This window comes from Delphinus delphis, chromosome 15 (genome assembly GCF_949987515.2).
Source record: "Delphinus delphis chromosome 15, mDelDel1.2, whole genome shotgun sequence".
Classification (NCBI taxonomy): Eukaryota; Metazoa; Chordata; class Mammalia; order Artiodactyla; family Delphinidae; genus Delphinus; species Delphinus delphis.
In genome coordinates, this window is record NC_082697.1 from 23,252,908 (window position 1) to 23,278,311 (window position 25,404).

At 51.2% G+C, this 25,404-nt stretch overlaps 2 protein-coding genes and 1 pseudogene across 10 annotated transcripts in view; 2 read left to right on the forward strand and 1 right to left on the reverse strand.

The window, feature by feature from the left end:
• LOC132437594 (RNA-binding protein 12) overlaps positions 1-10,499 on the forward strand; it is a 38,487-nt gene extending 27,988 nt beyond the window's left edge. For 6 of the 9 annotated variants that reach the window (XM_060030900.1, XM_060030901.1, XM_060030902.1 and 3 more), the window contains 15 exons: positions 1,397-1,525; positions 1,624-1,803; positions 1,957-2,031; positions 2,130-2,201; positions 2,340-2,420; positions 2,590-2,679; positions 2,801-2,887; positions 3,019-3,105; positions 3,198-3,257; positions 3,337-3,470; positions 3,568-3,622; positions 3,863-3,914; positions 8,063-8,196; positions 8,340-8,576; positions 8,788-10,499. In XM_060030900.1, the coding sequence (XP_059886883.1) occupies positions 1,397-1,525; positions 1,624-1,803; positions 1,957-2,031; positions 2,130-2,201; positions 2,340-2,420; positions 2,590-2,679; positions 2,801-2,887; positions 3,019-3,105; positions 3,198-3,257; positions 3,337-3,470; positions 3,568-3,622; positions 3,863-3,914; positions 8,063-8,196; positions 8,340-8,576; positions 8,788-8,928 (1,614 nt within the window). In that variant the 3' untranslated portion in view covers positions 8,929-10,499. The remainder of the gene's footprint in view (positions 1-1,396; positions 1,526-1,623; positions 1,804-1,956; positions 2,032-2,129; positions 2,202-2,339; positions 2,421-2,589; positions 2,680-2,800; positions 2,888-3,018; positions 3,106-3,197; positions 3,258-3,336; positions 3,471-3,567; positions 3,623-3,862; positions 3,915-8,062; positions 8,197-8,339; positions 8,577-8,787) is intronic. The other 3 variants (XM_060030906.1, XM_060030905.1, XM_060030907.1) reach the window with 3 other exon arrangements.
• Positions 10,500-11,903: 1,404 nt separating this feature from the next.
• SPAG4 (sperm associated antigen 4) lies at positions 11,904-16,192 on the reverse strand. Its single transcript, XM_060032959.1, has 12 exons — positions 15,780-16,192; positions 15,280-15,611; positions 14,871-14,937; positions 14,625-14,686; positions 14,330-14,373; positions 13,971-13,996; positions 13,760-13,868; positions 13,419-13,494; positions 13,176-13,291; positions 12,678-12,845; positions 12,151-12,240; positions 11,904-12,063 (listed from the first exon to the last, which is right to left on the reverse strand). Exons 1-12 carry the CDS (start codon positions 16,190-16,192, stop codon positions 11,914-11,916), a joined length of 1,653 nt encoding a protein of 550 aa, XP_059888942.1. The 3' UTR covers positions 11,904-11,913.
• A 2,623-nt stretch (positions 16,193-18,815) lies between these two features.
• The window catches only part of LOC132438701 (fer-1-like protein 4), a 48,115-nt pseudogene continuing 41,526 nt past the window's right edge, over positions 18,816-25,404 (forward strand).

A 25,404-nucleotide genomic window follows, 5' to 3' on the forward strand; every position in this document is an offset into this window, starting at 1 on the left:
GGCACAGGCTCTAGGAGCACAGGCTTCAGTAGTTGTGGCGCACGGGCTTAGTTGCTCCACGGTGTGTGGGATATTCCCAGACCAGGGCTCGAACCCGTGTCCCCTGCATTGGCAGGCAGATTCTTAACCACTGTGCCACCAGGGAAGCCCAAGAAGATGATTTTGAATAGAGACCTAGAGAGAATGTGAGGAACAGCAAGCCGTGTGGGTTATATGAGGGAAGAAAATTCTAGGCATTGAGGTAGAAACAAGCATATTTGAGGAATGACAAGCAGACCTGTGTTGCCAGAATGGAGTGAGCAAGAAGGTGTTAGGAGATCAAGTTAGAGAGATCTAGATCTTTCAAAACCTTGTAGGCCAATGCAGAGTTTGGATTTTTTCTAAGCAATGGGAAATCATTATTGGGTTTGGGTAGAGGTATGACATGACCTATGTTTTAACAGGATCACCCTGGTTGCTGTATTGAGAGTAGCCTGTTGGTGTGAGGATGAGGGAGTAGAGGTGAGGATGGCATAGGATAAGGGAGACCTGTAAAAAGAGGGTAATGCAGTAAGCCTGGTGAGAGATGATGATGGCTTGGACTAGGTAGTGCAAATAGTGAGGAGTTGGGGCTTCCCTGGTGGCGCAGTGGTTGAGACTCTGCCTGCTGATGCAGGGGACACGGGTTCGTGCCCCGGTCCGGGAAGATCCCACATGCCGCGGAGCGGCTGCGCCCGTGAGCCATGGCCGCTGAGCCTGCGCGTCCGGAGCCTGTGCTCCGCAACGGGAGAGGCCACAACAGTGAGAGGCCCGCATACTGCAAAAAAAAAAAATAGGAGTTGGACCTGAACAGCTGATTATAGGCTAGGAGAATCCGTGTGGGGGATCATAACTCTGCCTCAAGGTGTAGGGCCCCAGGGTTAGTGGGAAATCATTGGAAGAAGAGACTTTGGGGAGCAGAATCTAGATCATGGCTGTATTGGGGGCAATATTGGGCTTGGAACTTGGATTAGGGTCTGGTCTGGGGCCAGTAAAGGCATCAGAGTGAGATTCATTGGTCTGTGAGAAGGTCAGGGTTGGAATCTGGGTCTGGGGAATATTATTAGGATAGGGACCAGTTTTGGGCTGAGGACTAGTTTGGGGTCAAAGTTGTTGTTGGAGGCCAGTACACTTTTTCTGCATCTTCTCATCATATTCTTGGACCAGGGTTGGTTGTAACCACCATCTCCCATCCCATTGAGCTTACCCAGGGGGATTGGAGGAATATGGAAGCTATAGGGCCTTCTCTTCCTTGAGTGTCATGGGGGTAGACACAGGCTCAGCCCTGCCTGGTTGAAGCCAGCTGACTTTACAAGTTGGGACCTACAGTCAGGGAGGGGTGAGGAAGGTGCTTGATTCAGGTCTTTTTTCCCCCCAGATGGCCCACTGCGTGACCTTGGTTCAGCTGTCCATTTCATGTGACCACCTCATTGACAAGGACATCAGCTCCAAGTCTGACCCACTCTGCGTCCTTTTACAGGATGTGGGAGGGGGCAAATGGGCTGAGGTAAGAAGGACTATGGGGGATAAAGTTGTGGAGGGAGGCTAGGACTCTTTTGGGTTGGAAGGTGCATGACTGTGATGCTTATTGGCTTCTGCCCACAGCTTGGCCGGACTGAGCGAATACGGAACTGTTCGAGCCCTGAGTTCTCCAAGACTCTGCAGCTTGAGTACCACTTTGAAACAGTCCAAAAGCTCCGATTTGGCATCTATGACATAGACAACAAGACGCCTGAGCTGGGGGATGATGACTTCCTAGGAGGGGCTGAGTGTTCCCTAGGACAGGTATGCAGAGCCAGGGATTAGAATCCTTCAGACACAGGTTAAGTAAGAGCACTGTCAGATAAACCAGACTGCTTGGAACTTGGAGGTTGGGGTCAAACAGGACCTAGCCTTGTCTGAGACCTTGGTACCCCACCCACCCCTGCTCTGCCCCAGATTGTGTCCAGTCGGATACTAACTCTACCCTTGATGCTGAAGCCTGGAAAACCTGCTGGGCGAGGGACCATCACGGTAAGGAGGAACTCTGCTGGGGTTTGTGGGTGGTTGTGTACTTATATCCATGAGGAATTCATGAGATGGTATAGTCTCCTGCTTCTTCCCCTACCTAGGTCTCAGCTCAGGAGCTAAAGGATAGTCGTGTAGTGACCATGGAGGTGGAGGCCAGAAACCTAGATAAGAAGGTGTGTGTGGAAGGAGGTCTTGGGATTTCAAGAATTAAGCGGACAGGGATGGTGTGTTGGAAGGGGAAGGGTGGGAAGGTCTTTCATAGTGGTTGTCAGGTGCCTGAGTCTAAACTGCGGTCTCTGTGATACTGACAGGACTTCCTGGGAAAATCGGATCCGTTCTTGGAGTTTTTCCATCAGGGTGATGGGAAATGGCACCTGGCATACAGATCTGAGGTGTGAGACCCCTGGGATTGGGTATGATGGGGTAGGAGAGAATCTCCTGGGGCTTGTGATTACCAGGGTTTGGAGCACAGGGCTAAAGAGTCTGCATATGGGTAAGAAGAATGGCAGCTCCCCACATGCCAACGCAGAGCTCACTAGAGGCCTTGCCCTCCACCTTCAGGTCATCAAGAACAACCTGAACCCTACTTGGAAGCGCTTCTCTGTTCCCCTTCAACATTTCTGTGGGGGAGACCCCAACACACCCATCCAGGTGAGGAGCTTGCCTCCTGAGTGGACCGAGCAGGGGCAGAGAGCCTGGGGAGGGATTTATTCTCACCTGCCACTTGCCTCCTGGTCTTTATATACACACACACACACACCTTCCCTCCTAGGTGCGATGCTCAGATTATGACAGTGATGGTTCACATGACCTCATTGGTACCTTCCACACCAGCTTGGCCCAGCTGCAAGCAGTCCCAGTGAGTGCTGGCTCAGGGGTATTGAGGTGGGCCTAGGGACTACAGCTCCAGGAAGAGAGGGAGGGCAGGGCAGCTCCAATCCTAGCTAATGCTCTAGAAGTTTCCTACTCTAATTTTTCTTTCCTTACCAGGCTGAGTTTGAATGCATCCACCTTGAGAAACAGCAGAAAAAGAAAAGCTACAAGAACTCTGGAACTATCTGTGTCAAGATTTGTCAGGTGAGACAATAGCCCATGTGACCCAGTCTCTGCTTCTAAGCTCCGTGACCCCAACCCCTTCACTCCAGCTATGACCATGGTTTCATCTACAGGTAGAAACAGAATATTCATTCTTGGACTATGTGATGGGAGGCTGTCAAATCAACTTCACTGTAAGTTGCTTCATCAGGGGCAGGAGAACAGATCCAGGGTGCAAGGTGGCCTTCAGCTCCCCTCCTCTTCTTCTCCCAGGTGGGTGTGGACTTCACGGGCTCCAATGGAGACCCTTCCTCACCTGATTCCCTGCACTACCTGAGCCCAACAGGGGTCAATGAGTACCTGACAGCACTGTGGAGTGTGGGCAGTGTGGTTCAGGACTATGATTCGTAAGTAACTTTGTCTCTTGCCCGTCCTGCAGATGCTTTAGCCTCTGGGCTCATGGTCCTCTCACTGCTTCTTCCCCCATTCACTGTCTTCCCACAGGGACAAGCTGTTCCCAGCATTTGGATTTGGGGCCCAGGTACCCCCTGACTGGCAGGTGAGTGTTTTTTCCCCTCCCCTACTCCTGTTTTTAGTTTCAGGGTCCTGATTTTGGGGGATGTGGTAAACTTGCTGCTTGGCATCCCGGAGTTGCAGGGATGTATCCTTACAGGCATGTATATAACAAATGCTCAGGACTAAATACCTCCTGTATGTTGCTTGGTATGTACCATAATGCCCTTTTTCTTAGCACAAAAGTGGTCATGGGGAAAGAACCTCATTTTTTTCTTGCCCTCAGGTCTCCCATGAATTTGCCTTGAACTTCAACCCTAATAACCCCTACTGTGCAGGTAAGTCCCCGATCCTCCAGCGTAAGGTATATCTGTCCATATCTAGAGAGGCAAGGGAGAATGGGGGTGGGGAGATAGACACCTGACTCCATTGGCCAGAGGAGTGGATTTTAGAGCTAGGCCTCTGGAGTCAAATCTTCATCCTGCCACTTGCTAATCTCACCTGCCACTTGCCTCCTGGGGCCAGTTGCTTAGCTTTTGTGTGCTTTGGCTTCATAATAAGACTAAATATTATAGGATATTGAGTATTTAAGAAGATGCATATAAAGTTTGAAGCAGTAAGCCTGGCATATACTAAGTGTTCTCTAAACTATGAGAGCTATTATATTATCATTATTATCTTTGCCTAGAAGCTCACAGGGCATCAGTGGAAGCCTTGGTGCCTCCCTGCAGCTCTATTCATGGTACTTTTTGCCCCACAGTCTTTTGTCTAGAGAGGGCCAAACTCAGTGTTTCCCTAGCACCCACACAAGAGCAACAAGCTGAAGTGGAAAACTTGACCTGACCTGATCTGACCTGGGTTTTTATTTTTGACATGGATTCAGACTTAGAGAAAAGTTGCAAGAATAATTACAGGGATTCAGGTCACTGGGGATCCGGGGTCAGGGCCTGGGTCACAGGGGCTGTTGTTTACCTTCATCCAGATTCCTCAGACATGGACATTTTACCACATTTGCTGTGTCATTCTCTCACTCAGATTTTCTCTCTTCCTCCTCTCTCTCTCTCTCTATATATATACATTTTTTTTCCAGAAATGTTTGAGAACTGTGGTGAATAATCCCTGCCCCAAGTTTGCCTCCATGGCCCCATCAACTTTACACTCATCATCATTTGCATGGCCCTTTATCCCTGAATACTTCAGTGTTCCCTAAAATCAAAGACATTCTCTTACATAACCACAGTGCAATTCTCAAAATCAGGAAATTAACATCAATACAATACTATCACTCAATCTATAAAATTTATTCAAAATTTTCCAGTTGTCCTCTTCTATAGCAAAAGAAAATCTTGGATCACACGTTTCATTCAGTTGTCTTCCAGAGTTCTTCATGTCTTTCATGATATTGACATTTTTTAAGGTTAAAGGCCAGATCATTTGTAGAATGTCCTTCAGTTTGGGTTTACCTGATATTTCCTCATAATTAGATTCAAATTATGCATTTTTGGCGGGAATACCACAGAGGCCATGCTGTGTATTCAGGAGGCACATGATGTTGATTTATCCTCTTACAAGTCATATTAACTTCGATCACTTGGTTAAGGTAGAGTCTACCAGGTTTCTCTACTATACAAGTCTGTTTTTTTCTTTTTTTTTTTTTGCGGTACGCGGGCCTCTCACTGTTGTGGCCTCTCCCATTGCGGAGCAACAGGCTCCGGACGCGCAGGCTCAGCGGCCATGGCTCACGGGCGCAGCCGCTTCGCAGCATGTGGGATCTTCCCGGACCGGGGCACGAACCAGTATCCCCTGCATCGGCAGGCGGACTCTCAACCACTGCTGTTTTTTTCTTTATATGTAATTTAAAAAAATTCTTTTTATGAAGTATAGTTGATTTACAATGTTGTGTTAGTTTCCAGTGTACAGCAAAGTGATTCAGTTTATATATATAAATACAGTTTATATACACACACACACATATATATCTTTCTCATATTCTTTTCCATTATGGCTTATTACAGGATATTGAATATAGTTCCCTGTGTTACACAGTAGGACCTTGTTGTTTATCTATTTTATGTATAGTAATTTGTATTGGCTAATCCCAAACTCCTAATTGATCCCTCCCCTATCCCCTTTCCCCTTTGTTAACCATAAATTTGTTTTCTATGTCTGTGAGTCTGTTTCTGTTTTGTACACAAGTTCATTTGTATCATATTTTAAAATATTTCACTTTTTATTTATTTGGTTGCGCTGGGTCTTAGTTGCGGCAGGCGGGCTCCTTAGTTGCAGCTCGTGGGCTCCTTAATTGAGGCCACCAGGCTCATTAGTTGTGGCCTGTGAACTCATAGTTGCGGCATGCATGTGGGATCTAGTTCCCTGACCAGGGATTGAACCCGGGCCCCGTGCATTGGGAGCTCAGTCTTAACCACTGTACCACCAGGGAAGTCCCTGTATCATATTTTAGATTCCACATATGAGTGGTATTATATGGTATTCGTCTTTCTCTTTCTGACTGACTTAGTGTGATAATCTCTAGGTCCATCCATGTTGATGCAAATGGCAATATTTCACTCCTTTTTATGGCTGAGTAGTATTCCACCGTGTGTGTGTGTGTGTGTGTGTGTGTGTGTGTGTGTGTGTGTATGTGTCACGTCTTTTTTTTAATTCTAATTTTTAATCATTTTTAATTAATTTATTTTTATTTTTTGGCCGTGCCGCGTGGCATGCGGGATCTTAGTTCCCCGACCAGGGATCAAACCCATGCCCCCTGCAGTGGAAGCACAGAGTCCTAACCACTGGACCACCAGAGAATTCCGTGCATTTCTCTAATAATTAGCAATGTTGAGCATCTTTTCATGTGCCTATTGGCCATCTGTATGTCTTTTTTTTTTTAATGTATCTATTTTTGGCTGCATTGGGTCTTCATTGCTGCATGTGGGCTTTCTCTAGTTGTGGCAAGCAGGGGCTACTCTTCGTTGTGGTGCACGGGCTTCTCATTGCGGTGGCTTCTATTGTTGTGGAGCACGGGCTCTAGGCATGCAGGCTTCATTAGTTGTGGCTCGTGGGCTCTAGAGCACAGGCTCAGTAGTTGTGGTGCATGGGCTTAGTTGCTTCACGGCATGTGGGATCTTCCCAGACCAGGGCTTGAACCGTGTCCCCTGCATAAGTAGGCGGATTCTTTTTTTTTTTTTTTTTTTTTTTTTGTGGTACGTGGGCCTCTCACTGTTGTGGCCTCTCCTGTTGCGGAGCGCAGGCTCAGCGGCCACAGCTCACGGGCCCAGCCGCTCCGCGGCATGTGCGATCTTCCCGGACTGGGGCACGAACCCGTGTCCCCTGCGTTGGCAGGGGTACTCTCAACCACTGCGCCACCAGGGAAGCCCGGTAGGCGGATTCTTAACCACTGTGCCACCAGAGAAGTCCCTGTATGTCTTCTTTAAAGAAGTGTCTGTTTAGGTCTTTTGCCCATTTTTCGATTGGGTTGTTTTTTTTGTTACTGAGTTGTGTGAGCTGTTTGTATATTTTAGAGATTAATCCCTTGTCGGTCGTATCATTTCCAAATATTTTCTCGCAGTCTGTAGGTTGTCTTTTCATTTTGTTTACGGTTTCCTTTGCTGTACAGAAGCTTGTAAGTTTGATTAGGTCCCATTTGTTTATTTTTGCTTTTATTTCTATTTCCTTGGGAGACCGACCTAAGAAAACATTGGTACAATTTATGTCAGAGGATGTTTTGCCTATGTTCTCTTTTAGGAGTTTTATGGTGTCCTGTCTTATATTTAAGTCTTTAGCCATTTTGAGTTTATTTTTGTGTATGGTGTGAGGGAGTGTTCTAACTTCACTGGTTTGCACGCGGCCGTCCAGCTTTCCCAACAGCACTTACTGAAGAGACTGTCTTTTCTCCATTGTATATTCTTGCCTCCTTTATCAAAGGTAATTGACCATAGGTGTGTGAGTCTGTTTTTTTTCCCTTTTAATTAATAAGTATCCTTTGGGAGGATACTTTGAGGCTGTATAAATATCCAATCACTCATCAGTTTTTACCCTCTAGTTTTAGAATCCATTGATGATCCTTGCCTGAATCAGTTATCTCTGATTGTCAAATGATTCTATAATTTCTCCTTCTACATTTATTAAGGAAGAACGTTTTCTTCTCTCCCATTATTTAATATCTCTGTGGATTCTTATGTTATTAAATGGGTTATAATTCATTATTTTATTAAGTGGGTTATAATCTGATGCTCTCAGCACTCCTAGATTTGTTCAGGGGATTCCCCCTAATCTGGGTTTACTGTGGGTTACAGGGATGATTGGGTAGAACTGATGTTCTACCCAATGATATGGGATGATGTGGGTAGAACTGTGGGTTACAGGGATAATTGAATGAAATGCACCCAGGTTCCTAAATCTCCTTGGCCAGTATAGAGTGATGTCAGGACTAGCTGAACCCTGACAGGCCCAGTATTTTACAGTATTCTTTGCCTTTCTTCTCTAGGCATCCAGGGCATTGTGGATGCTTACCGCCAGGCCCTGCCCCAAGTTCGGCTCTATGGCCCCACCAACTTTGCACCCATCATCAACCATGTGGCTAGGTTTGCAGCCCAGGCTGCACATCAGAGGACGGCCTCGGTGAGGGTCATGGGAGGTAGTGGGTGGGGAGAGGGGACTTGGTCAGGGCCTCCCTTGTAACAGGAGGCTTCTTGTCAGTGTGGGAATATGTGGCTGGAATGTTTAGAGGGTCTGCCTCAGTATATGAACGAACTTGCCCTTAGCAATACTTCGTGCTGTTGCTGCTGACCGATGGTGCTGTGACAGATGTGGAGGCCACACGTGAGGCTGTGGTTCGTGCCTCCTTCCTGCCCATGTCAGTGATCATCGTGGGTGTGGGTGGCGCTGACTTCGAGGCCATGGAGCAGCTGGATGCTGATGGTGGACCCCTGCGTACACGCTCCGGGGAGGCAGCTGCTCGTGACATAGTGCAGTTTGTGCCCTACCGCCGCTTCCAGAATGTGAGTAGGGACAAGCTCGGTGGAGTTTGTCCACCGAGAGGTGGAGTTTAGTCTTCCACCTCTCCCTGATGTGAGTGGGGATACTTACCCTTTCATCTGAGCCTGGGGCAGGGTTGGGTGTTGGATTTTGTATCCTTTCTGGGGTATGAAATGTAGACCTGGGGAAGCTGTCATGGGTCATCACTGAACCTGCCCCTCTTCTCCTTGGCAGGCCCCTCGAGAGGCACTGGCGCAGACTGTACTTGCAGAAGTACCCACGCAACTGGTCTCCTACTTCAAGGCCCAAGGTTGGGCCCCACTCAAAGCACTTCCACCTGCAGCCAAGGGCCCTGCACAGGTCCCTCAGGCCTAGATTCCCTTGGAGGGGTAGACTGTGGCCAGTCCTCAGTCCTGTGTTCCTAAGGTCCCCCAACCCTGTTTTATACTTTTATATGTTTTATACTTTTATGCTTACTTTTATACTTGCTATAGCCACTCTTGATCTCACCTGCTTGTCCCTGGAGCCTCTCATTCAATAAAGATCAATGAAGACCACACTTTGCTACCACTCTGTGTTTCTGGGTGGGAGTCTGCTATTAGCCACATTTACTTCTCCTCTCTGAGCTTATTTGTTGACCTTAGAGATTGTTGAGTGAAGGATTCATCTGATATAATAGCCCCACTCAAAGAAATTGGGTATTCCTGGTCACATATCTAGAGACACTGACTCTGTTTTTGAAAATGCAAAGACTGAATGTAAGCCAAACACCTAGCCTGCTCTGCCTCAGAGCGGAGCTGAGCTGTGAACACAGACAAGGTGGAAAGTGCTAGGGGAGGGGTGAGTTTTAAGATGGAGCAGGAGCTATGCTAGACTTCCTGGAGGGATGGAGCGGTGGTGGTTCTAGTCCTAAAAATGGGCTATAAGCATAAATTTTTTAATAGCTAATTTTTTTCTTACTAGAAAATAAATATGTATATTCATTTTAGGAAAAAATAAATATCACCCAAACTCCTATGTCCCAATAAAATATTTGGTGCATATTTTTTAATACTTTATGCATATTTTTAGTGATACATGTTTTTTTGTTTTACAAAATTGGAATCATACCATACATACTATTTTAGTATGCTTTAAATGTTTTTAAAATGTGTGCTAGTTAGTACAAAATTATTTCAAATATAAATATTGTATAAAATAGATTATGGAGCAGGGTGTATTTTCTAGGTCTGACAGATTTTTCCCTAAATAGATATTATACTGTTTGCACTTTGTTTTTATTATATTTTGGGTATTTTATCCATTAGAACTTACTGCTGGCCTCATTTTTTCTAATGCTTGTGTATTACTCTGTGTATGAGTGTACTATAGCTTATTTAGCCAATCCCTAATTTATCAAGATTTGGGTCCCTTCTAGTTTTCTTCTGTTATAACAAACAGTGCTGTAAGGAATATCCTTCTACATTTATCTGTGCATTTACAGGAATGTTTCTGAAGGATTTATTCCTACAAGTGAAAATGCTCAAAAGATAAGAATATTTAACATTTTAAGATATTATAAATTGCCTTTCATAACAATTTTTTACCCATTTTGTTAATCTGACAGGCAAAAAAAATCTCATTTTTAGTTTGAATTTATTTATGAAGGCTAGGTATCATTTTATATGTTTATTTGTCGATTGTATTTCTTCTGAACAGCCTTTTTATAGATTGTTGTTGTCCTTATAGCCCTTATTCTGTTACAGTTATTCAGTTATTAATACATGTTGAAAATATTTCCTCCAAGGCTATTGTCTTTTCAGTTATAGTATCTTTTGGTCTATGTAACTCTTCGGATATGGAAATTAAAAATTTTTATGTATACCAACCTAGCTTGCTTTTTAAGAAATTATCCATATATCATTATTTACTTTTCATGACATTAAACATTCCCTTATATTACCATTTCTATTGTCTCCATATTATTTTTGTAGTGTACTTTGTCTTCTTAGATACTATTTCCAGTTTTTTCCTTCATGAACAACAGTAGGATGGGCATCCTTAAAGTATTAACTTAGATTATACCTAGGTATCCTTTGGATCCATGCTTAGAAGTGGAATTGCAGTGATTAAAAAGTATAAAAAAATTTAAGGCTTGGGGCTTCCCTGCTGGCGCAGTGGTTGAGAGTCCGCCTGCCGATGCAGGGGACACAGGTTCGTGCCCCGGTCTGGGAAGATCCCACATGCTGCGGAGCGGCTGGGCCCGTGAGCCATGGCTGCTGAGCCTGCGCATCCAGAGCCTGTGCTCCGCAACGGGAGAGGCCACAGCAGTGAGAGGCCTGCGTACTGCAAAAAAAATTTAAGGCTTTTGGTACTTACTATGAAGTTGCCCTCTAGAAAAGCTGTATTAGTTCATTAGTTAGTAAACCTTAGGCTTTAAGAGTAATAACCCCAAAATTTAAACAGATGGATGCATGTTCCACTCCCCCCACATACTCATGCATTCTACTTTCTAGAGGTGTAACCACTGTTAATAGTCTATATATTCTTCCAAAACATGAACACACTACAAAGGATCCTAATAGTCAAGATGTTGCATGTTTCTTTGTTCACACTTGTTTTCCTTTTCTCCTCTTGGCCTGGGCAGAACTCATTAACCCTTTAATGTCCGTCTCCTCCCTCTTTTTCCCTCCCATTCTACTTTTGACCCTTAGAGTGAAGAGTTCTTGGATCAATGAATTCTCCCATTTTTCTGGAGCATCGTCTCTCCCCTATCAGGGTCCTTGAGGGCAGGGACTGGTAAATACTAGACCACCTGTACTGTGCCTAGCATAGTCGTGCACTCAGGTCCCAGTAAAGACAACCTGAGTAAAGGCGACCAGGCCTGCATCAACTCTGACTCAGATGCTTCCTAGAGGTTCTCAAGTCTCCCTAGTTTTTACCTGAAGGGGTAGTTCCTCCTCCACCTGCACCTAGCAAGAGTTGGGGTGAGAATTGAGGTGCACAAGCATGGCTTCATGCTGACTGGCAGCTCTGCAAGAGGGTGGTAGGCTTGGGGTCCTGCTGTGTTTGAGCTCTTCGTTAGCTGTGTGACCTTGAGCAACTTTCCTGACCTGAGTGGCTTCCGCCTCTGTGGCTGTGAAGATTAGTTAGGGTAAGGCATATAACGTCCAGAGTACTGTCTTGTGCACATGGTAAACACTCCATAAACATCATCTACTGCTGCGCCCTCAAAGAGGGCGTTTCGGTAGACCCCCCAACCATGTTTATATGCCAAAGGCAACTAGAGCGCCACACACCCTTCTTCCCGCAATAGCCCTCCCAGCACTGATCCAGCTTCTTTCAGCATAGACCTCCACTCTACTCCAACAATCAGCATGTTTAATGGGCCCCCCCTGTGGCACTGTCCCCTGCCCCCTCTGAGGTTTGAATGCCATGGGCTCGGACTCGATACAAGCATGTGAAATGGGGGTGGCCCCAGTTGCTTAGAATCTGGATCTTCACCTTGGGAAAGGCAGCTGGGGGGTCATTCTGGGGAGACAAATGGATCATGCCAAGGCCTGGTCTCCCAAGGACTGCCTTCCTCCCCAATATTCCTTCACTGTGAGACAAACATACCTCTAGGTGGAAAGTCTGAATCTCAGATTTCTCCACATCGAAGGTGAATTTCCCCAAGAAAACTTCAGTCTCATCATCAACCTGGAGGCCCTAGTAAGTGAAGAATGAGTGGAGGAACAGTGAGGCACAGGTGGAGGAGGGAGAGTAACTGTTTAGCACCAACTCTGTTCAGTATCTGTATGCATATTCTCATTTATTTTTTGGTGTTAGGATAGTATAGTGTGGAATGTGGGCTCAAAGAAATCAAGTTGCAAATTTTAGTTCGACCACTTGCACTTCATAGGTTGTTGTGTGGATGCAAGGATATATAATCCATGTAAAGTACTCTGCACAGAGTAAGCACTCAATAAACCATAACTAATATTTGAATATGGTTATAATTATAACCTGCAGCAGCCTTGAGAGGCAAGTGGTAGTATCTCCATTTTATGGATGAGCGAGCAAAGACTCAGTAGTCTCAGTTTTCATGACTGCCTTGTGCTCTCTAGGCAAAAATCCCCCACCTCCTTGGCCTCAGCCCCACTTACATAGACTGCGAAGTCACGCGGGGCGCTCTTGGCTCCCCGGGTGTGTGCCACGCTGGGCGGTGGATGCTGCAGAGTGATGTCGCTCAGCTGCACACGACCCGGCAACTGGATCACCACCTGGCCCTGGTCGCCCTCAAAAGCCCAGCAATTCCCAGGGAACACATCTGGCTGCAGGCGGGCAGACAGACACACAGCCCATCAGAACCACAGGACAGGTTGACCCCATCATGGGCCCCGCCCAGTCCTCCAACCCCAGCCCGGTGTCTGCCCAGGGCCCCAGTACCTAGTAGGGCCAGGTCTCTTCAGTATCACGTCTCGGCCTCACCCAGAGCCTCACCCCAAACAAGCCAGGCCCTGCCTCCAGGACTTCTGCCCAGCAGGGCTCCGCCTGGCGCCACGCCCTCAGTTCAGTCAGGTCCCACCCCAGGGGAGCTGCGGGGGTCCTTTTCCCAGAGTCCCGCCCCAGGTCCCGTTCAGGGATCTAGGTTCCAGGCCCACCTCCAGGATAACCGTGGGCGGTCGCGCATAGTTCCAGAAGCTGAAGCGATTCCAGAAGTAGGCAGTGTTCGCATCCTCGTAGTCGGGGGACGTCTTCTCTAGGTCGATGGAGGCTCCTGGAGCAGGGAGAAGCAACCACTCAGGGGCTCCTAGGCCTGACTGACAGCTGGGGCAGGGTCTGTTTGAGGTTGGTCTCCTAGAGCCGCTCATGTGCATAGTTCTGCCTGTGTCTCTGAGTCTTACCCACAGAGCTCAGCGCATAGTCGGGTTTCCGCACAAAGTCCTCACTCAGCCTCTGGAATACCAGTTTGGCCACTCTCTGAAAAGAGAGAGGGCGGGGCCTGAAGGGGCGGGGCTTGCGGGCAGCTTTTATAGTGGGGCAGAGTTCTCTGGGGATAGACTTTGTGGGCCCCGGGAGAAATTCCAAAGGCGGGGCTCTAGGCAGGGCCTTAAGGCTCAGGACTCAGGGAGCAGAGCTGCAAGGTGGGCCGGGACTGTGCAATGGGCAGAGCCACGGGGCCAGGCTCCTGGGGCCCGAGCTCCTGGACCTGGTTCTGAGAACAGGATGAGTCTGCGGGGCTCACCTCGCTGTTGGCTGCGCGAACACTGGACACCTCCTTGTGGAGTTTAACCAGCTCAGCCCGGAGCTGCTGCAGCTGCTGCTCCTGGGAGCGCACGCGCTCGTGGTATTCGCTGCAGACAGAAGGTTGGCACGGTGCAGTTGGCTCCCTGTCCCCCTGGACACTTCAGCACCTTTGAGGCCCCCAACTCCCCACCCCAGGTGCTCTCTCTCACCTTAGAGTCAGTATCTCCTTAGGTTCCTGTTGGAGGGAGGAGGGAGGGACAAAATACAGTGCTGCTGAGCTCCCACCCACCTCTGTTCCCACCTCAGTGTGGGAGGCCAGACTCAAAGGGCCTTGCTTCTGAGGACTGCCAACCCCTGCCCCCCTGCCCTGCCCTTCCAGGACCTCTCAGAGACAGACCCTCAAGCACCTCTGGGCACAATCCTTCAGAAATCTCCTGTTTATATCCAGCCTTTCCTTAGGGTTATAGCTTCCAGCACTGCCCTGCTCCCAGCGGCCCAGGGGACTCCACACAACCTGCAGGTTCACAGCCTGCCAACCACCCACCCCGGGACAGTCTCCCCGACTCACATTCTCCAAAGGAGGGGCCAGGTACCGGAGTCCCCACCAGAGTGCTGGAGAAAGAGGGGGCTGGTCTCAGGGGAAGAGAAGGGAGAGGGTTTCCCTGGCATAAAGGGGACAGTGGGGAGAGAAGAGGCTTGAAGGGGCTGAGTCTGAGGGGGGGACTAGAAGGCTCTGAAGGGGACTGTGAGGAGCTGTGAGCCTCTGAAGAGACTGAGTGGGCTGAAGGGTACAGGAGAAAATGTACCACATTTGCCTCCAAAGCAGCCAGGGCTAGGGCCTAGGGAATTCACCGCCCTCTCACCTGCCAGAAAGAGGCTCAGCAGTGACACAGCCGTGAGCAGGAAGCGGACGGAACAAACCTCCCTAAAGAACCGGAGGGAGGCTGAGGCCCCGATACCCTAGCGAACCCCACGGACCCCACCCCAGTGTCCTAGACCCAGCTCCTGTGAACACAGGTGTGAATCGGCTCAAGCCGCAGCCGGGTCTGGCCCTGCTCCCCACCCCCTCAAGGAGCAGCCCCTGGGGCTCCCCTTTCCCTCCCTCTGACCTGTACACACTGACCAGCACACCTCCTACCAGGGATAACAACACGCTCAGCACCTGGAAGAGTGGGCCTGAGGAGAAGAGAGGGGGCTCAGAGAAGGGACTAGGATTAGGGAGGGGGAGAGGTGAGGGGCTCACAGAGCGTGGTGTTCGAGGTTCAGAAGGGGCTTAGGAAGGGGGCTCGGGGATAGGGACTCAGGAACAGCGGTGTGGGCTAGGAGAATTAGATGCGGGCGAGGAGAATGATTTGGATTCTCATTCTCAGGGAAGATGGATCGGGCTCAGAGAAAGAGCTGGAGAATCAGACACGGGCTGGGGGCTCAGAACTGAAACCAGGGCCCCAGAGGTGAGAAACGGAATTCGGAGTGGGGGGCCAGAGGGTCAGAGGGGATCTGGGCTGGCCTGGCCCGTACTCAGGAAGCTCTTGGACACTCGCGGGGGAGGTATCTCCTGCCTCGGATCCAGAGTCGAGAGGTCGAGCTGCTCCTCAGGGACACCGGGAGAGCCAGCCGGTTCTGCGGGAGCCCAAGGGGCTCCATTGAGGCCTTGCGCACCGCAGGCCCGCTGTTTCCCCGGCACCTGGTCGCAGGTTCCCCAGCCCAGAAGCAGAGCAGCCTCAGGGGCTTTGGTCCCAATGCAGCCCCATCCCGGGTCTCTCGCAGCACTCTGACGCCCCCGCGCCCAGAAAGCTCGGTCTAGACGTGGTCCCACCTCCCAAACGGTGGCCCCGCCCCCAGCCTTAGGTCTTGATACGGCCCCATTTCCCTGGTAGCCAACTCATGCTAACACCGAGGCCGCGCCTCCTCAGTGGTGCCCAATCACAGGAACTTTCCCCGCCCCACCCCAGGACAGTCCACCACACCGAGGCCCCCCTTTGGGGCATCTTATCTAGTACCTCCTGTTTTCACCCTACAGGTCCCGCCCCTTAGGAGGCGCCCAGATAGTTTTATCCCGCTTCCGCGCCAAGCCCCACCCCTTAGGCCCCTCCTCTCCCCCGGTTTCGACCCCGCCCGCACCCGAGGCCCCGCCCCTCACGGTTGCCGCGCCAGAGGCGGTCGGCCCACTGTGGCTCCGAGGCGCCGGCTTCAGCCGAGAGCTTTCAGCCTTTGTGGTTCTTCCGGGCACTCCAGCGCTCATGGCGGGCTCACCGCAGCTAGAGCCCCGGCCTCTTCTGCCCTCGGGCTCCCCGGGCTCCGGCCCAGCTGACCGGTGCCCGCAGCTTTCCCCCGAGGTGATGCTCATAGAGCTGTTGCTGTTGTCGCTGTAGAAGTTGGGCGTGTGCTTGTGCGGGAACGCGGCAGAGCCCGGGCGGGGTCTTCGCTGCATCCTGACCCCGGGCTGCCCCCCTCACGGACGCCAGAATCACCGCCTGAGCCGCCAAGGCCCTCGGCCCTCCCTCAGCAGGTGCGCGCCGCCGGTACCCCAAGGACTCTGCGTGCAGCCAGCGTGCCCGGCGGCCTGACCCAACCCTCTCCCCTATATCTGGGCCTGGCTGCTGACTTCATAGAGGAGACCAGGGTCTCCGCCGAACGCTCTGGTGTGGAGTCACAGAGCTAGTCGTGACGTCACTGGGGAGCCTTGGCAGTCTCTCTTATTCTTTCCCAGGTTAAAGCAAGCAGTGACATCACAGCACTTCCCAGAACACCCCGTCCAAAACTGCACTCTGCGTAAAAGAATTTCTGTCCCCCTTCCTGCTTTGTTTTTCTCCTTAGCACTTATTACTGACATGCTATGTGTTTTCTTTTTCTTTCTCTTTCTTTCTTTCTTCCTTCCTTCCTTCCTTCCTTCCTTCCCTTCCTTCCTTCCTTCCTTCCTTCCTTCCTTCCCTTCCTTCCTTCCTTCCCTTCCTCCCTTCCTTCCTTCCTTCCTTCCTTCCTTTCCTTCTTTCTTTCTTTCTTTCTTTCTTTCTTTCTTTCTTTCTTTCTTTCTTTCTTTCTTTCTTTCTTTCCTTTCTTCCTCTCTTTCCATAACCTGTTACTCCCAGTACAGCAGTAAACTTTATGAAGGCAGGGATTTTTGTTTTGTTCACTACTGTATCCTCCAGTGCCTAGATAGGCCTAGCATGTAGTAGGTGCTCAAATATCTGTGAATGAATAAATGTTAAGGAGCAAGGGATCACCCACAGCACTTCTCAATAAAGTCTTTTTAGTTTCTTAGTCTCTTTTGCTCTACAACCCTTCAGGCCCCTCCTCTCATCCTAGTCATTAGGCCAGAGAACTCTGACCTCAGGGATCTGTGGGTTCCTCTCCCAGACCCATATTCACCAGGGGTCTGTGGGGTGAGAATTCAGTACCCACCAATCTCCATACCCACACTCAGATCATCTGAGTCACCTAGAAGGGAATGAGGAATCACACATGGTCACAGCCAAGCGACCAGATGTTCCCAAACTCCTGCTGTGTAACAGGATAGTACCAGTGCAGCTTATAGAAATTCAGGTTCCCAGGCACACCTTGAGATATTACTTTAGCATTTCTAGAGTGGGCGCAGGAATTTTCATGTATATTTTTTTAAAGATTTATTTATTATTTATATATTTTATTTATTTTTGGATGTGTCAGGTCTCAGTTGTGGCATACAGGCTCTTCCTTGCGGTGCGCGGGCTCCCCTCTAGTTGTGGTACAAGGGTTTTCTCTTCTCTAGTTGAGGCTCGCGAGCTCAGTAGCTGTGGCATGTGGGCTTAATTGCCCGGAGGCATGTGGGATCTTAGTTCCCCGACCAGGCATCGAACCCACGTCCCCTGCATTGTAAGGTGGATTCTTTACCACTGGACCACCAGGGAAGTCCCAGAATGTGCATTTTTTTAAAAAATTAATTATTTATTTTTGGCTGCGTTGGGTCTTTGTTGCTGCACGCGGGCTTTCTTTTTTCTAGTTGCAGCGAGCGGGGGCTACTCTTCATTGCGGTGCGCAGGCCTCTCATTGTGGTGGCTTCTCTCGTTGCGGAGCACGAGCTCTAGGCGCGCGGGCTTCATTAGTTGTGGCATGTGGGCTCAGTAGTTGTGGCTCACGGGCTCTAGAGCACAGGTTCAGTAGTTGTGGCGCACGGGCTTAGTTGCTCTGCGGCATGTGGGATCTTCCCAGACCAGGGCTGGAACCCACGTCCCCTGCATTGGCAGGCGGATTCTTAACCATTGTGCCACCAGGGAAGCCCAAAATGTGCATTTTTAACAACCACATGTGTGATCCTGATTAGGGACCATACTTTGAAAAGCAGTGCAGTTCATCCTGTGCATATTACACAGCTAGGCAAATAGGTCCAGAGAGCGGAAAGGATTTTCCTGAGACCAAAGATTAGAATTCCAAAATCCTGCCCTGGAGTTCAGTACTCACCAGTAAACCACCAGTAAACCCCAAGTGAAGGACCTCTAGCTTTTGGTTAAGAAGTGTTTTGAACACCTGCTATGTACAAGCTAGGGACACACATTCAGTCACTCATTAATTCAATAAATGTGTTGAGTGCCTCCATGCTAATGCTGGGAGCTAGGGGATTCATTTATTAATACATCCATTCGGGCCGTGTTTTGAGGGTTTGCAATGTGCCAGACCCTGAGCTGGGCATTGAGGACAGTGAAGTGAACAAGGAACAACATGAGGTCCCATGTCCTTGAGTCCTCACAGGCTAGCAGAGACCAGCCTGGGGTCTGGCCCTCTCCCCTTGCCTCCATCCCCACCCTGTCGCAGCTCCCACCCTACAAGGAGGCAGGAAGGAGGCTGAAGCTGGTGCAGGCAGGGAGGACTGAACTGACCACAGGGACCTTACCCCTATCTCTCTGTCTTCCCACTTCCTCCCTACCCGTGACCCCCAGGCCTGCTGATTTTGTGTTTGACTAAAGGGCAGGGATTGCTGAACCTGCTGGGTGAGTCCAGTGAGTCAGAGGCGATTCAGGTGGGTGGGCAGGTGGGCAGGAGGGCAAGCAGGCAGAGGCAGAGCCATTGGCCCTGGGACAATGGCTCTGACCGTGTGTGTGCGGTGACTGACAGGGCTGCCGGGCACCCATGACCTACAGGTGAGGCTCAGCTTTCGAGGTGAGGTTTGCAGGGGTGCTCTGAGAATTTTTGGAACTGGAGAGCTCCAGTTCCTCCATTCCCCAGGCCCCCCACCCCATCCCTAGGCATCTCTACAGCCTGTCCCCTTTCTCCCCAAGTCCAATGTCTCCAACTCTCTGCTTCCCTCCCTCCCTATCTTCTATGTCTCTTTAAGGGTGAGTCCAGGGGGATTAGACCCTGGGCCAAGAGTGAATGGAGGGATGATTTTTTTGTGTGCGTGGGGAGGAGCTGATAAATGACTAGATTCAATTCTGAGCAGGTTTCATCCGGAAAACAAGGAGAATTCACTGTGGTCAAGAAGCAGATATCAGTGAGGTCAGTGGGGTTGGATTCTGGATGGGGAGAGGCTGATCTGTGCCCCATATGAGTCCATCCTTGGTTTGGGAGGTTTATTCCTGGCTTTGGGAGGTATAGTCTCAGGAGGTGGGGTTGATTTCTGGCTAAAGAGGTTAGACTCAGTTTGGGCAAGTCAGAATCAAGACTGGGGGGGATTAGTTCTTGATTGGTAGTTAGCCCCAGATCAGCCCTAGTTTGGGAGGGTTGGTTCCAGGTTTAGGAGATCAGTCATAGAGTTAGCTCTCAGTTTTTAGGGTTGGCTCCTATTTCAGACTCTGGATTAGGGGTCAGTGTCAGCCCAGCACTGGGTGTCACAAGGTTCCTCCAATTCCCAGCTGTTCCGTTGGCCACACTATGAGGCTCCACTGGCTGGGGAGTGACTGTCTGTACAGGTGGTCAGCTGCAGCCATGTGTTCAGCCCCAGGTGAGCAGGCCTGGGGAGCCAAGGATGCAAGTAGGGGGAGAGGGTGGCTTGCGACCATTCTCCTGGGTCATTCTTCTGCTTCATGCCACACCCCCAGGTCTCTGGGGACGCTGGTGATATCCCTGCAGCAGCTACAGACTGCAGGGCATTTGGTGCTGCAGGAGGCCCTAGTGGATGAGAATCTGCGCGTGTCCCCAGTGAGTTCCGTCAGCCCCCAGCCTGCCACCCCCAAGCCTGAGAGTCCCTCTAGATAGAGGGTTCCGTTTCTCCGGGGGGAAAACCCAGACCCAGACAGGAGTGGTAACAAGGCCCCTGAGCCAGGGCGCCTTTCATTACAGCCCCCAGGCCAAGATTCAGGTTCAGCTCTGAGGGCCAGAGTTGTGTGGCAAGGGAAGATAAGGAGCTCCGTGCTGCTCCCTGACCCCGTACCGGGCGCAGCTCCTGTAGGGGACGAAGATGAACCTGGCTGGATTTTCCTGGTGTTTCATGGAGGGGCAGTACAGCCTGGTAGAAATGAACCTGGGTTCAAATCTCAAGTCCACCACTTCCCAGCTGAGAACTTGGACAAGTTATTCAGCTTCTCTAGGTTGTTTCCTCACTTACCTTATGTGGAGTTGTACAAAATGTCCAGCTTTTCATTCAGTCTTTTGTCATTCGCTGAGCTCTGAGTATAAGCCAAGTGCAGTGCTGAGCAATGACGACTGAGTGGTGAACAAAACCACATAAGGACTTGCCCTCTTAGAGCTCCGTATCTGAAGAGAGAGGCAAACATTAAACAAATATTCACACAAATAAATGTAAAATTGACACCGATTGGTGTTACAAAAGAGCTGGTAGTGGGCTGGGAGAATGTATAACAGAGGGCTGTGACCTATTTGGAGTTCAGAAAAGGTTCCCTGAGGAAGTAATGTTTGAGCTTGGAATTGAAGGATACGATAGGTGATAAATAAGTGGGAGGAGAGAATGTTGCAGGCGGAAGAACCAGCATATGCAAAAGCCCAGCGCCCTGAGAGAGCATAACCAGGGTGCAGGGCAGGAGCAGACCCCATAAGGGATGGGACTGGAAATGTTGGCAGGGGCCAGATCACGCAGAGCTGTGAAGGCCACACTAATGGATTTCCAAGAGCGATGAGAGAATTTTGGAATTGTGTTGGCCCCCTTAAAGAGGTTACTTGCATCAGGTAAGCTCTTGATAGCTTATGTTTTTTGTTTTTTTGTGTGTGTGGTACGTGGGCCTCTCCCGTTGCGGAGCACAGGCTCCAGACACGCAGGCTCAGCGGCCATGGCTCACGGGCCCAGCCGCTTCGCGGCACGTGGGATCTTCCCGGACCGGGGCACGAACCCGTGTCCCCTGCATCAGCAGGCAAAGTCTCAACCACTGCGCCACCAGGGAAACCCTTGATAGCTTATGAGTACTCACTATTATTAATGATCATAGAGGAACCACAAGTCATCAGAGATGCAGGCCAGGAGGGTCTCTGTTTATAGGTGGAATAAAAGGCATTGTCTTTGGGCTTTTCTTAGCATCAGGGTAGTTTGAGGGGTCCAAGGCCTACTGTGTATCTGGTTTTAGGTCCAGGTGGAACTTGACCTGAAGTACCAGCCCCCAGAGGGTGAAACTGGAGCCTGGGCAGAAGAGGACTTTGGAGCACCCATTCAGGACAGGTAACCCTCCCACCCACCTAACCAAGGCCCAGGCAGGCCTTGGTAAGAGAGAAGTGGTACCCAATTCCACTGTGGATCTGCTGGATATGGTGACCCTTGGACCCGTGCTGCCCAGGTTGTAGCTCTGTAGTCAGGCATGGCCCTCTCCTGTCATTTCTCCTTCTCCCAGCTCAGAGCTGATCATTCCCAATGTGGGCTTCCAGGAGCTGGAGTGAGTATGTGGGGATGACCTGGGATTACAGGGTCAGTCTTGGGATTGGGAGCCAATGATGTGGGGTCAGTCCCTGGGTCTGGGATCAGTACTGGACCAATTCCAGGGTGAGAACTCAGTCCTAGAATCAGGGGTCAATTCTGGAACTAGAGGTTTCCCAGGTTAGGGGTCAGACCAAGGGGCAGGGGTGGGTCCTAGAGTCAGGGAAGTCAGAGATGGGTGCCCAGAGATGGGTGGTAAGTCCAAGACATGTTCCTTGACGGCCTTTCCTGTGAGGCCTGGGGAGGCCCGGCTGGAGCAGTGGGCAGTGGCATTGGGCCGCAGGGCGATGAGGACAACAAGCTGGAGCTGGAGCTGGAGGACAAGCCTGATGTGGAGCTTTCTGGCGTCGCGTTCAGCCCCCTCAAGAGGTAACTTGTACCCACTGAGCACCTGCTCCCATAGCCTAGCAGTGTGTCAACCTCACTCACTCATACATGCAGGCCTGTGCCTGTCCACCCTCACAAACACATGGTCTCAGGGTATGGGTGGGGGAGTGGATATCCTGGGGTCAAGGGTCATTCATTCCTAGGCATAGACACTGCTACATTCACACACAGTTACACTGGCTCACACATGGCCTCTGGAACCCATGAAAGTGATGAAATCCTGTTGAGGGCAAGGAATGTTGCCTCCTTTGTTCACTGCAGTGTTCCAGTGCCTAGAACAGTGTTGGTACATAGAAGGTGCTCATTCAATCTTTGTTGAATGAATGCATGGTTTTTGGGCTCCAGGAATGAGTCAAATTCTGAGTGTAGGACTGAGATGGAGGCAAGATAAGGCTAGAAGGACTCAGAATCTTCAGAGGGAGAGATCTTATCTCCAGCGCCAAGCAAGGGTGTGTGTGTGGACGGCGGGGTGGAGGGGAGGAAGTGAAGTGACAGCTGACTGTAAGCCTCTCCGCAGCCGAGCTCGGGGCCTGGCCCGCGGGGATCCCTTCCAAGTATCCAGGGCCCAGGACTTCCAGGTACCGCTCCCCCTCCAGGCCTGAACCCTTGGGGAATACCACCCGCCCTCCACACCCGTTCTTCCCTCATACCGAGGCAGGCTTAGCTTCCTTTTCTCCTCCTTCCCCATCCTTTAGGTGGGGGTCACGGTGCTCGAGGCCCGGAAGCTGGTGGGAGTCAACATTAATCCCTACGTGGCCGTGCGCGTTGGGGAGCAACGCCGAGTGACCGCCACGCAGCGCGGGACAAATTGCCCCTTCTTCAACGAAGTGGGTGCAACCAAAGACGGGGGAGCCTGAGGGAATGGGCGGGACCCAGGATAAGAACTGTGTGGAGGGGGCGTAGCCTAGGTGGAAGCGAGCCTATTGGCGGGCCTGAAGCTAAGGGCTCTTTGCGGGAAAGGGTGCAAAGAGGTGTGGTCTCCGAGTTGCGGGCGGTGGTGGTGAGGTAGGGTGGGGAAGGAGAGCGTTCTCTTTGCCAGAGGCAGGGACCACCTGGCGTGAACCCTTCACGTATAACCTTCTCTCACTTCTCTCGCTTCCCCACTTCAACCCAGTACTTCTTGTTTGAATTTCATGAGACCCGGCTTCACCTCCAGGACTTGCTGCTGGAGATCACGGTGAGGCGGGTAGGGGTGAGAGGTTTCCGTCAGAGAAGGGGAGATGCCGAAGCTCCAGGACTAACGCCACCTTTCCCCAGGCTTTCCATTCGTAGACCCTCCCCTTTATGGCCACCCGGATAGGCACCTTCAGAATGGACCTGGGCATTATCTTCGACCAGCCAGGTACTGAACCCTCCCCTCACTGAGACTCCTCTGCACGGACAAGGGAAGCTGAACCTCTGGGCCCTGAGCCCAGTGTACTAACTTGTGAGACAGCAATCTCTTCCGACGTCTGACCTCCACGCACTGCCGCTCCTCTTTCCTGAGCTGGACTTGAACCCCGGCCGTTGTCCAGCACTCGGATCGCAGCCCCACGACCACCCTGCGCATCCCACCGGTCTCCCCTGACCCCTGGTCTGCTCCTCCGTCCCCATATGGCCACTTCTATCAGAAATGGGCTTCTCTGCACGACTCCCGGGATACATGCGCCGGGACCAAATGTTTCGTCAAGGTCACTTTGTCCGTGAGGGCGCGCGGGGCCTTGGCCCCTCCGCTGCCACCCCCGGGCCCTGGCCACAGTTCGGACATCGAGAAGTGAGCTGGGGTGAGATGGGGAGGGGAGACTAGGACGGGGCGTGGCCTCTGGGATGCGGAGACGGGGAGGGGCCGAGCCTCGGGCTTCTGGGACCCTCAGCGCCCGGCTCCCTTAGGAACCTGCTGCTGCCGCGTCGGGTGGCAGCGGAGAGGCCGTGGGCGCGGCTGCGAGTGCGTGTGTACCGCGCCGAGGGGCTTCCGGCGCTGCGCCCCGGTCTGCTGGGCAGCCTGGCCCGCGCCCTGCACGACCAGCGCGTCCTCATGGACCCCTATGTGCGGGTGTCTTTCCTGGGGCAGCAGGTAAGTCCCTCCCGTCCTCACTCGGCGGAGGCCTAGGCCCTGATCGGCGCTGACCCCTCTCCGCCTGTCTTCGCCGCCGCGCTCAGGGCGAGACGTCGTTGCGCGGCGAGGCGACGGCGCCCGAGTGGAACGAGCAGCTGAGCTTCGTGGAGCTCTTGCCGCCGCTGATGCGCCGCCTTCGTCTGCAGCTACGGGACGACGCGCCCCTGGTCGATGTGGCCCTCGCCACGCACTTGCTGGACCTGAGGCAGATCTCGCATCCGGGCGGGGCGGGTGAGCGCATCTGGACGACGCGTGCAGCCTCTGCCTGGGACCTCTCTGCCCTGGGTCCCGCCCCCGACTGCAAACCCCATCCTCGCGACCTAGCTCCGCTTAGAAAGGTGCGGAGCCAGCAAAGGGCTTGAAAAACTGAACAGAGAACAAGTTGGAGTCAAAGGGTGGGGCCAAGAGGTGCAGTTGTGAGTGGGCGGGGCCTCGGGATGAGGGTGTGGTGTAAAAGAGGTCGGAGTCTGACCTTCTCACCTGGTGCCGCAGGACCGGGGGCTGCAGGAGGTTGAGAGTCTGCAGCGCAGCCCCACTTCCGGGACCTGCTCACGGCTGAAGCAGGCACTGGAAGAGCTGGTGGCTGGGAGCAGGTGAGCTGAGAGCCTCCCCCTCCTTGCTGCCAACTCCAGGGTGAGGGAAACTCATGATGGCTGTCTGGACCCAAGGGCTCTGGAAACTGCGTTTGCTCAGCACTGTACAGAAGAATGAGGAGATGATTGTTGAGGGAACTTGATAGAAATTATTGGGGGTTAGGCCACTCCCCTCCAATAAACTCCCTTTGCCGAGCTCCTATCGGCTTATGCATTTCCCCCTCTCCTCAGATTCCCCTGCTCTGTTCCTCCACACTCCTTCCAGCTAATGGCTTCCTTTCCTAATTCATGGAGAAAATAGAAGCCTCATCTTCCTCCATCCAGTCTACTGTCTTGCCAGCTTCTGCAACCATCTGCTCTCCTTCTTTTCCTGCTACAGCAGAGGAGGTGACCTCCTCCCAAAGCCACAGCTGTGATCCTGATTTCATCTCCTCTCACCTACTGGAAGAATTAGCTCTGCAATTGTCCACTTTCTCTCCTGCAGCACCAACTGGTCCCTAGTTACCAGGTCATTACTGTAACCACATATATTTGTTCTAGTCACTTCCATCTTTGACCTTCACTGCCCTGGATTCCATAACCTGCTCCAGGCACTTCAGTGTTTTTCTGATCCTCTTCTCAAAAGGGTTGTTTATCCATTTACTCACTAATATTTATAAGACTGACTATGCCAGACACTGTTTTAGGCACAAGAATAACAGTGAATAAGCATTCTTGTCCACAAAGATTTCTGGAAC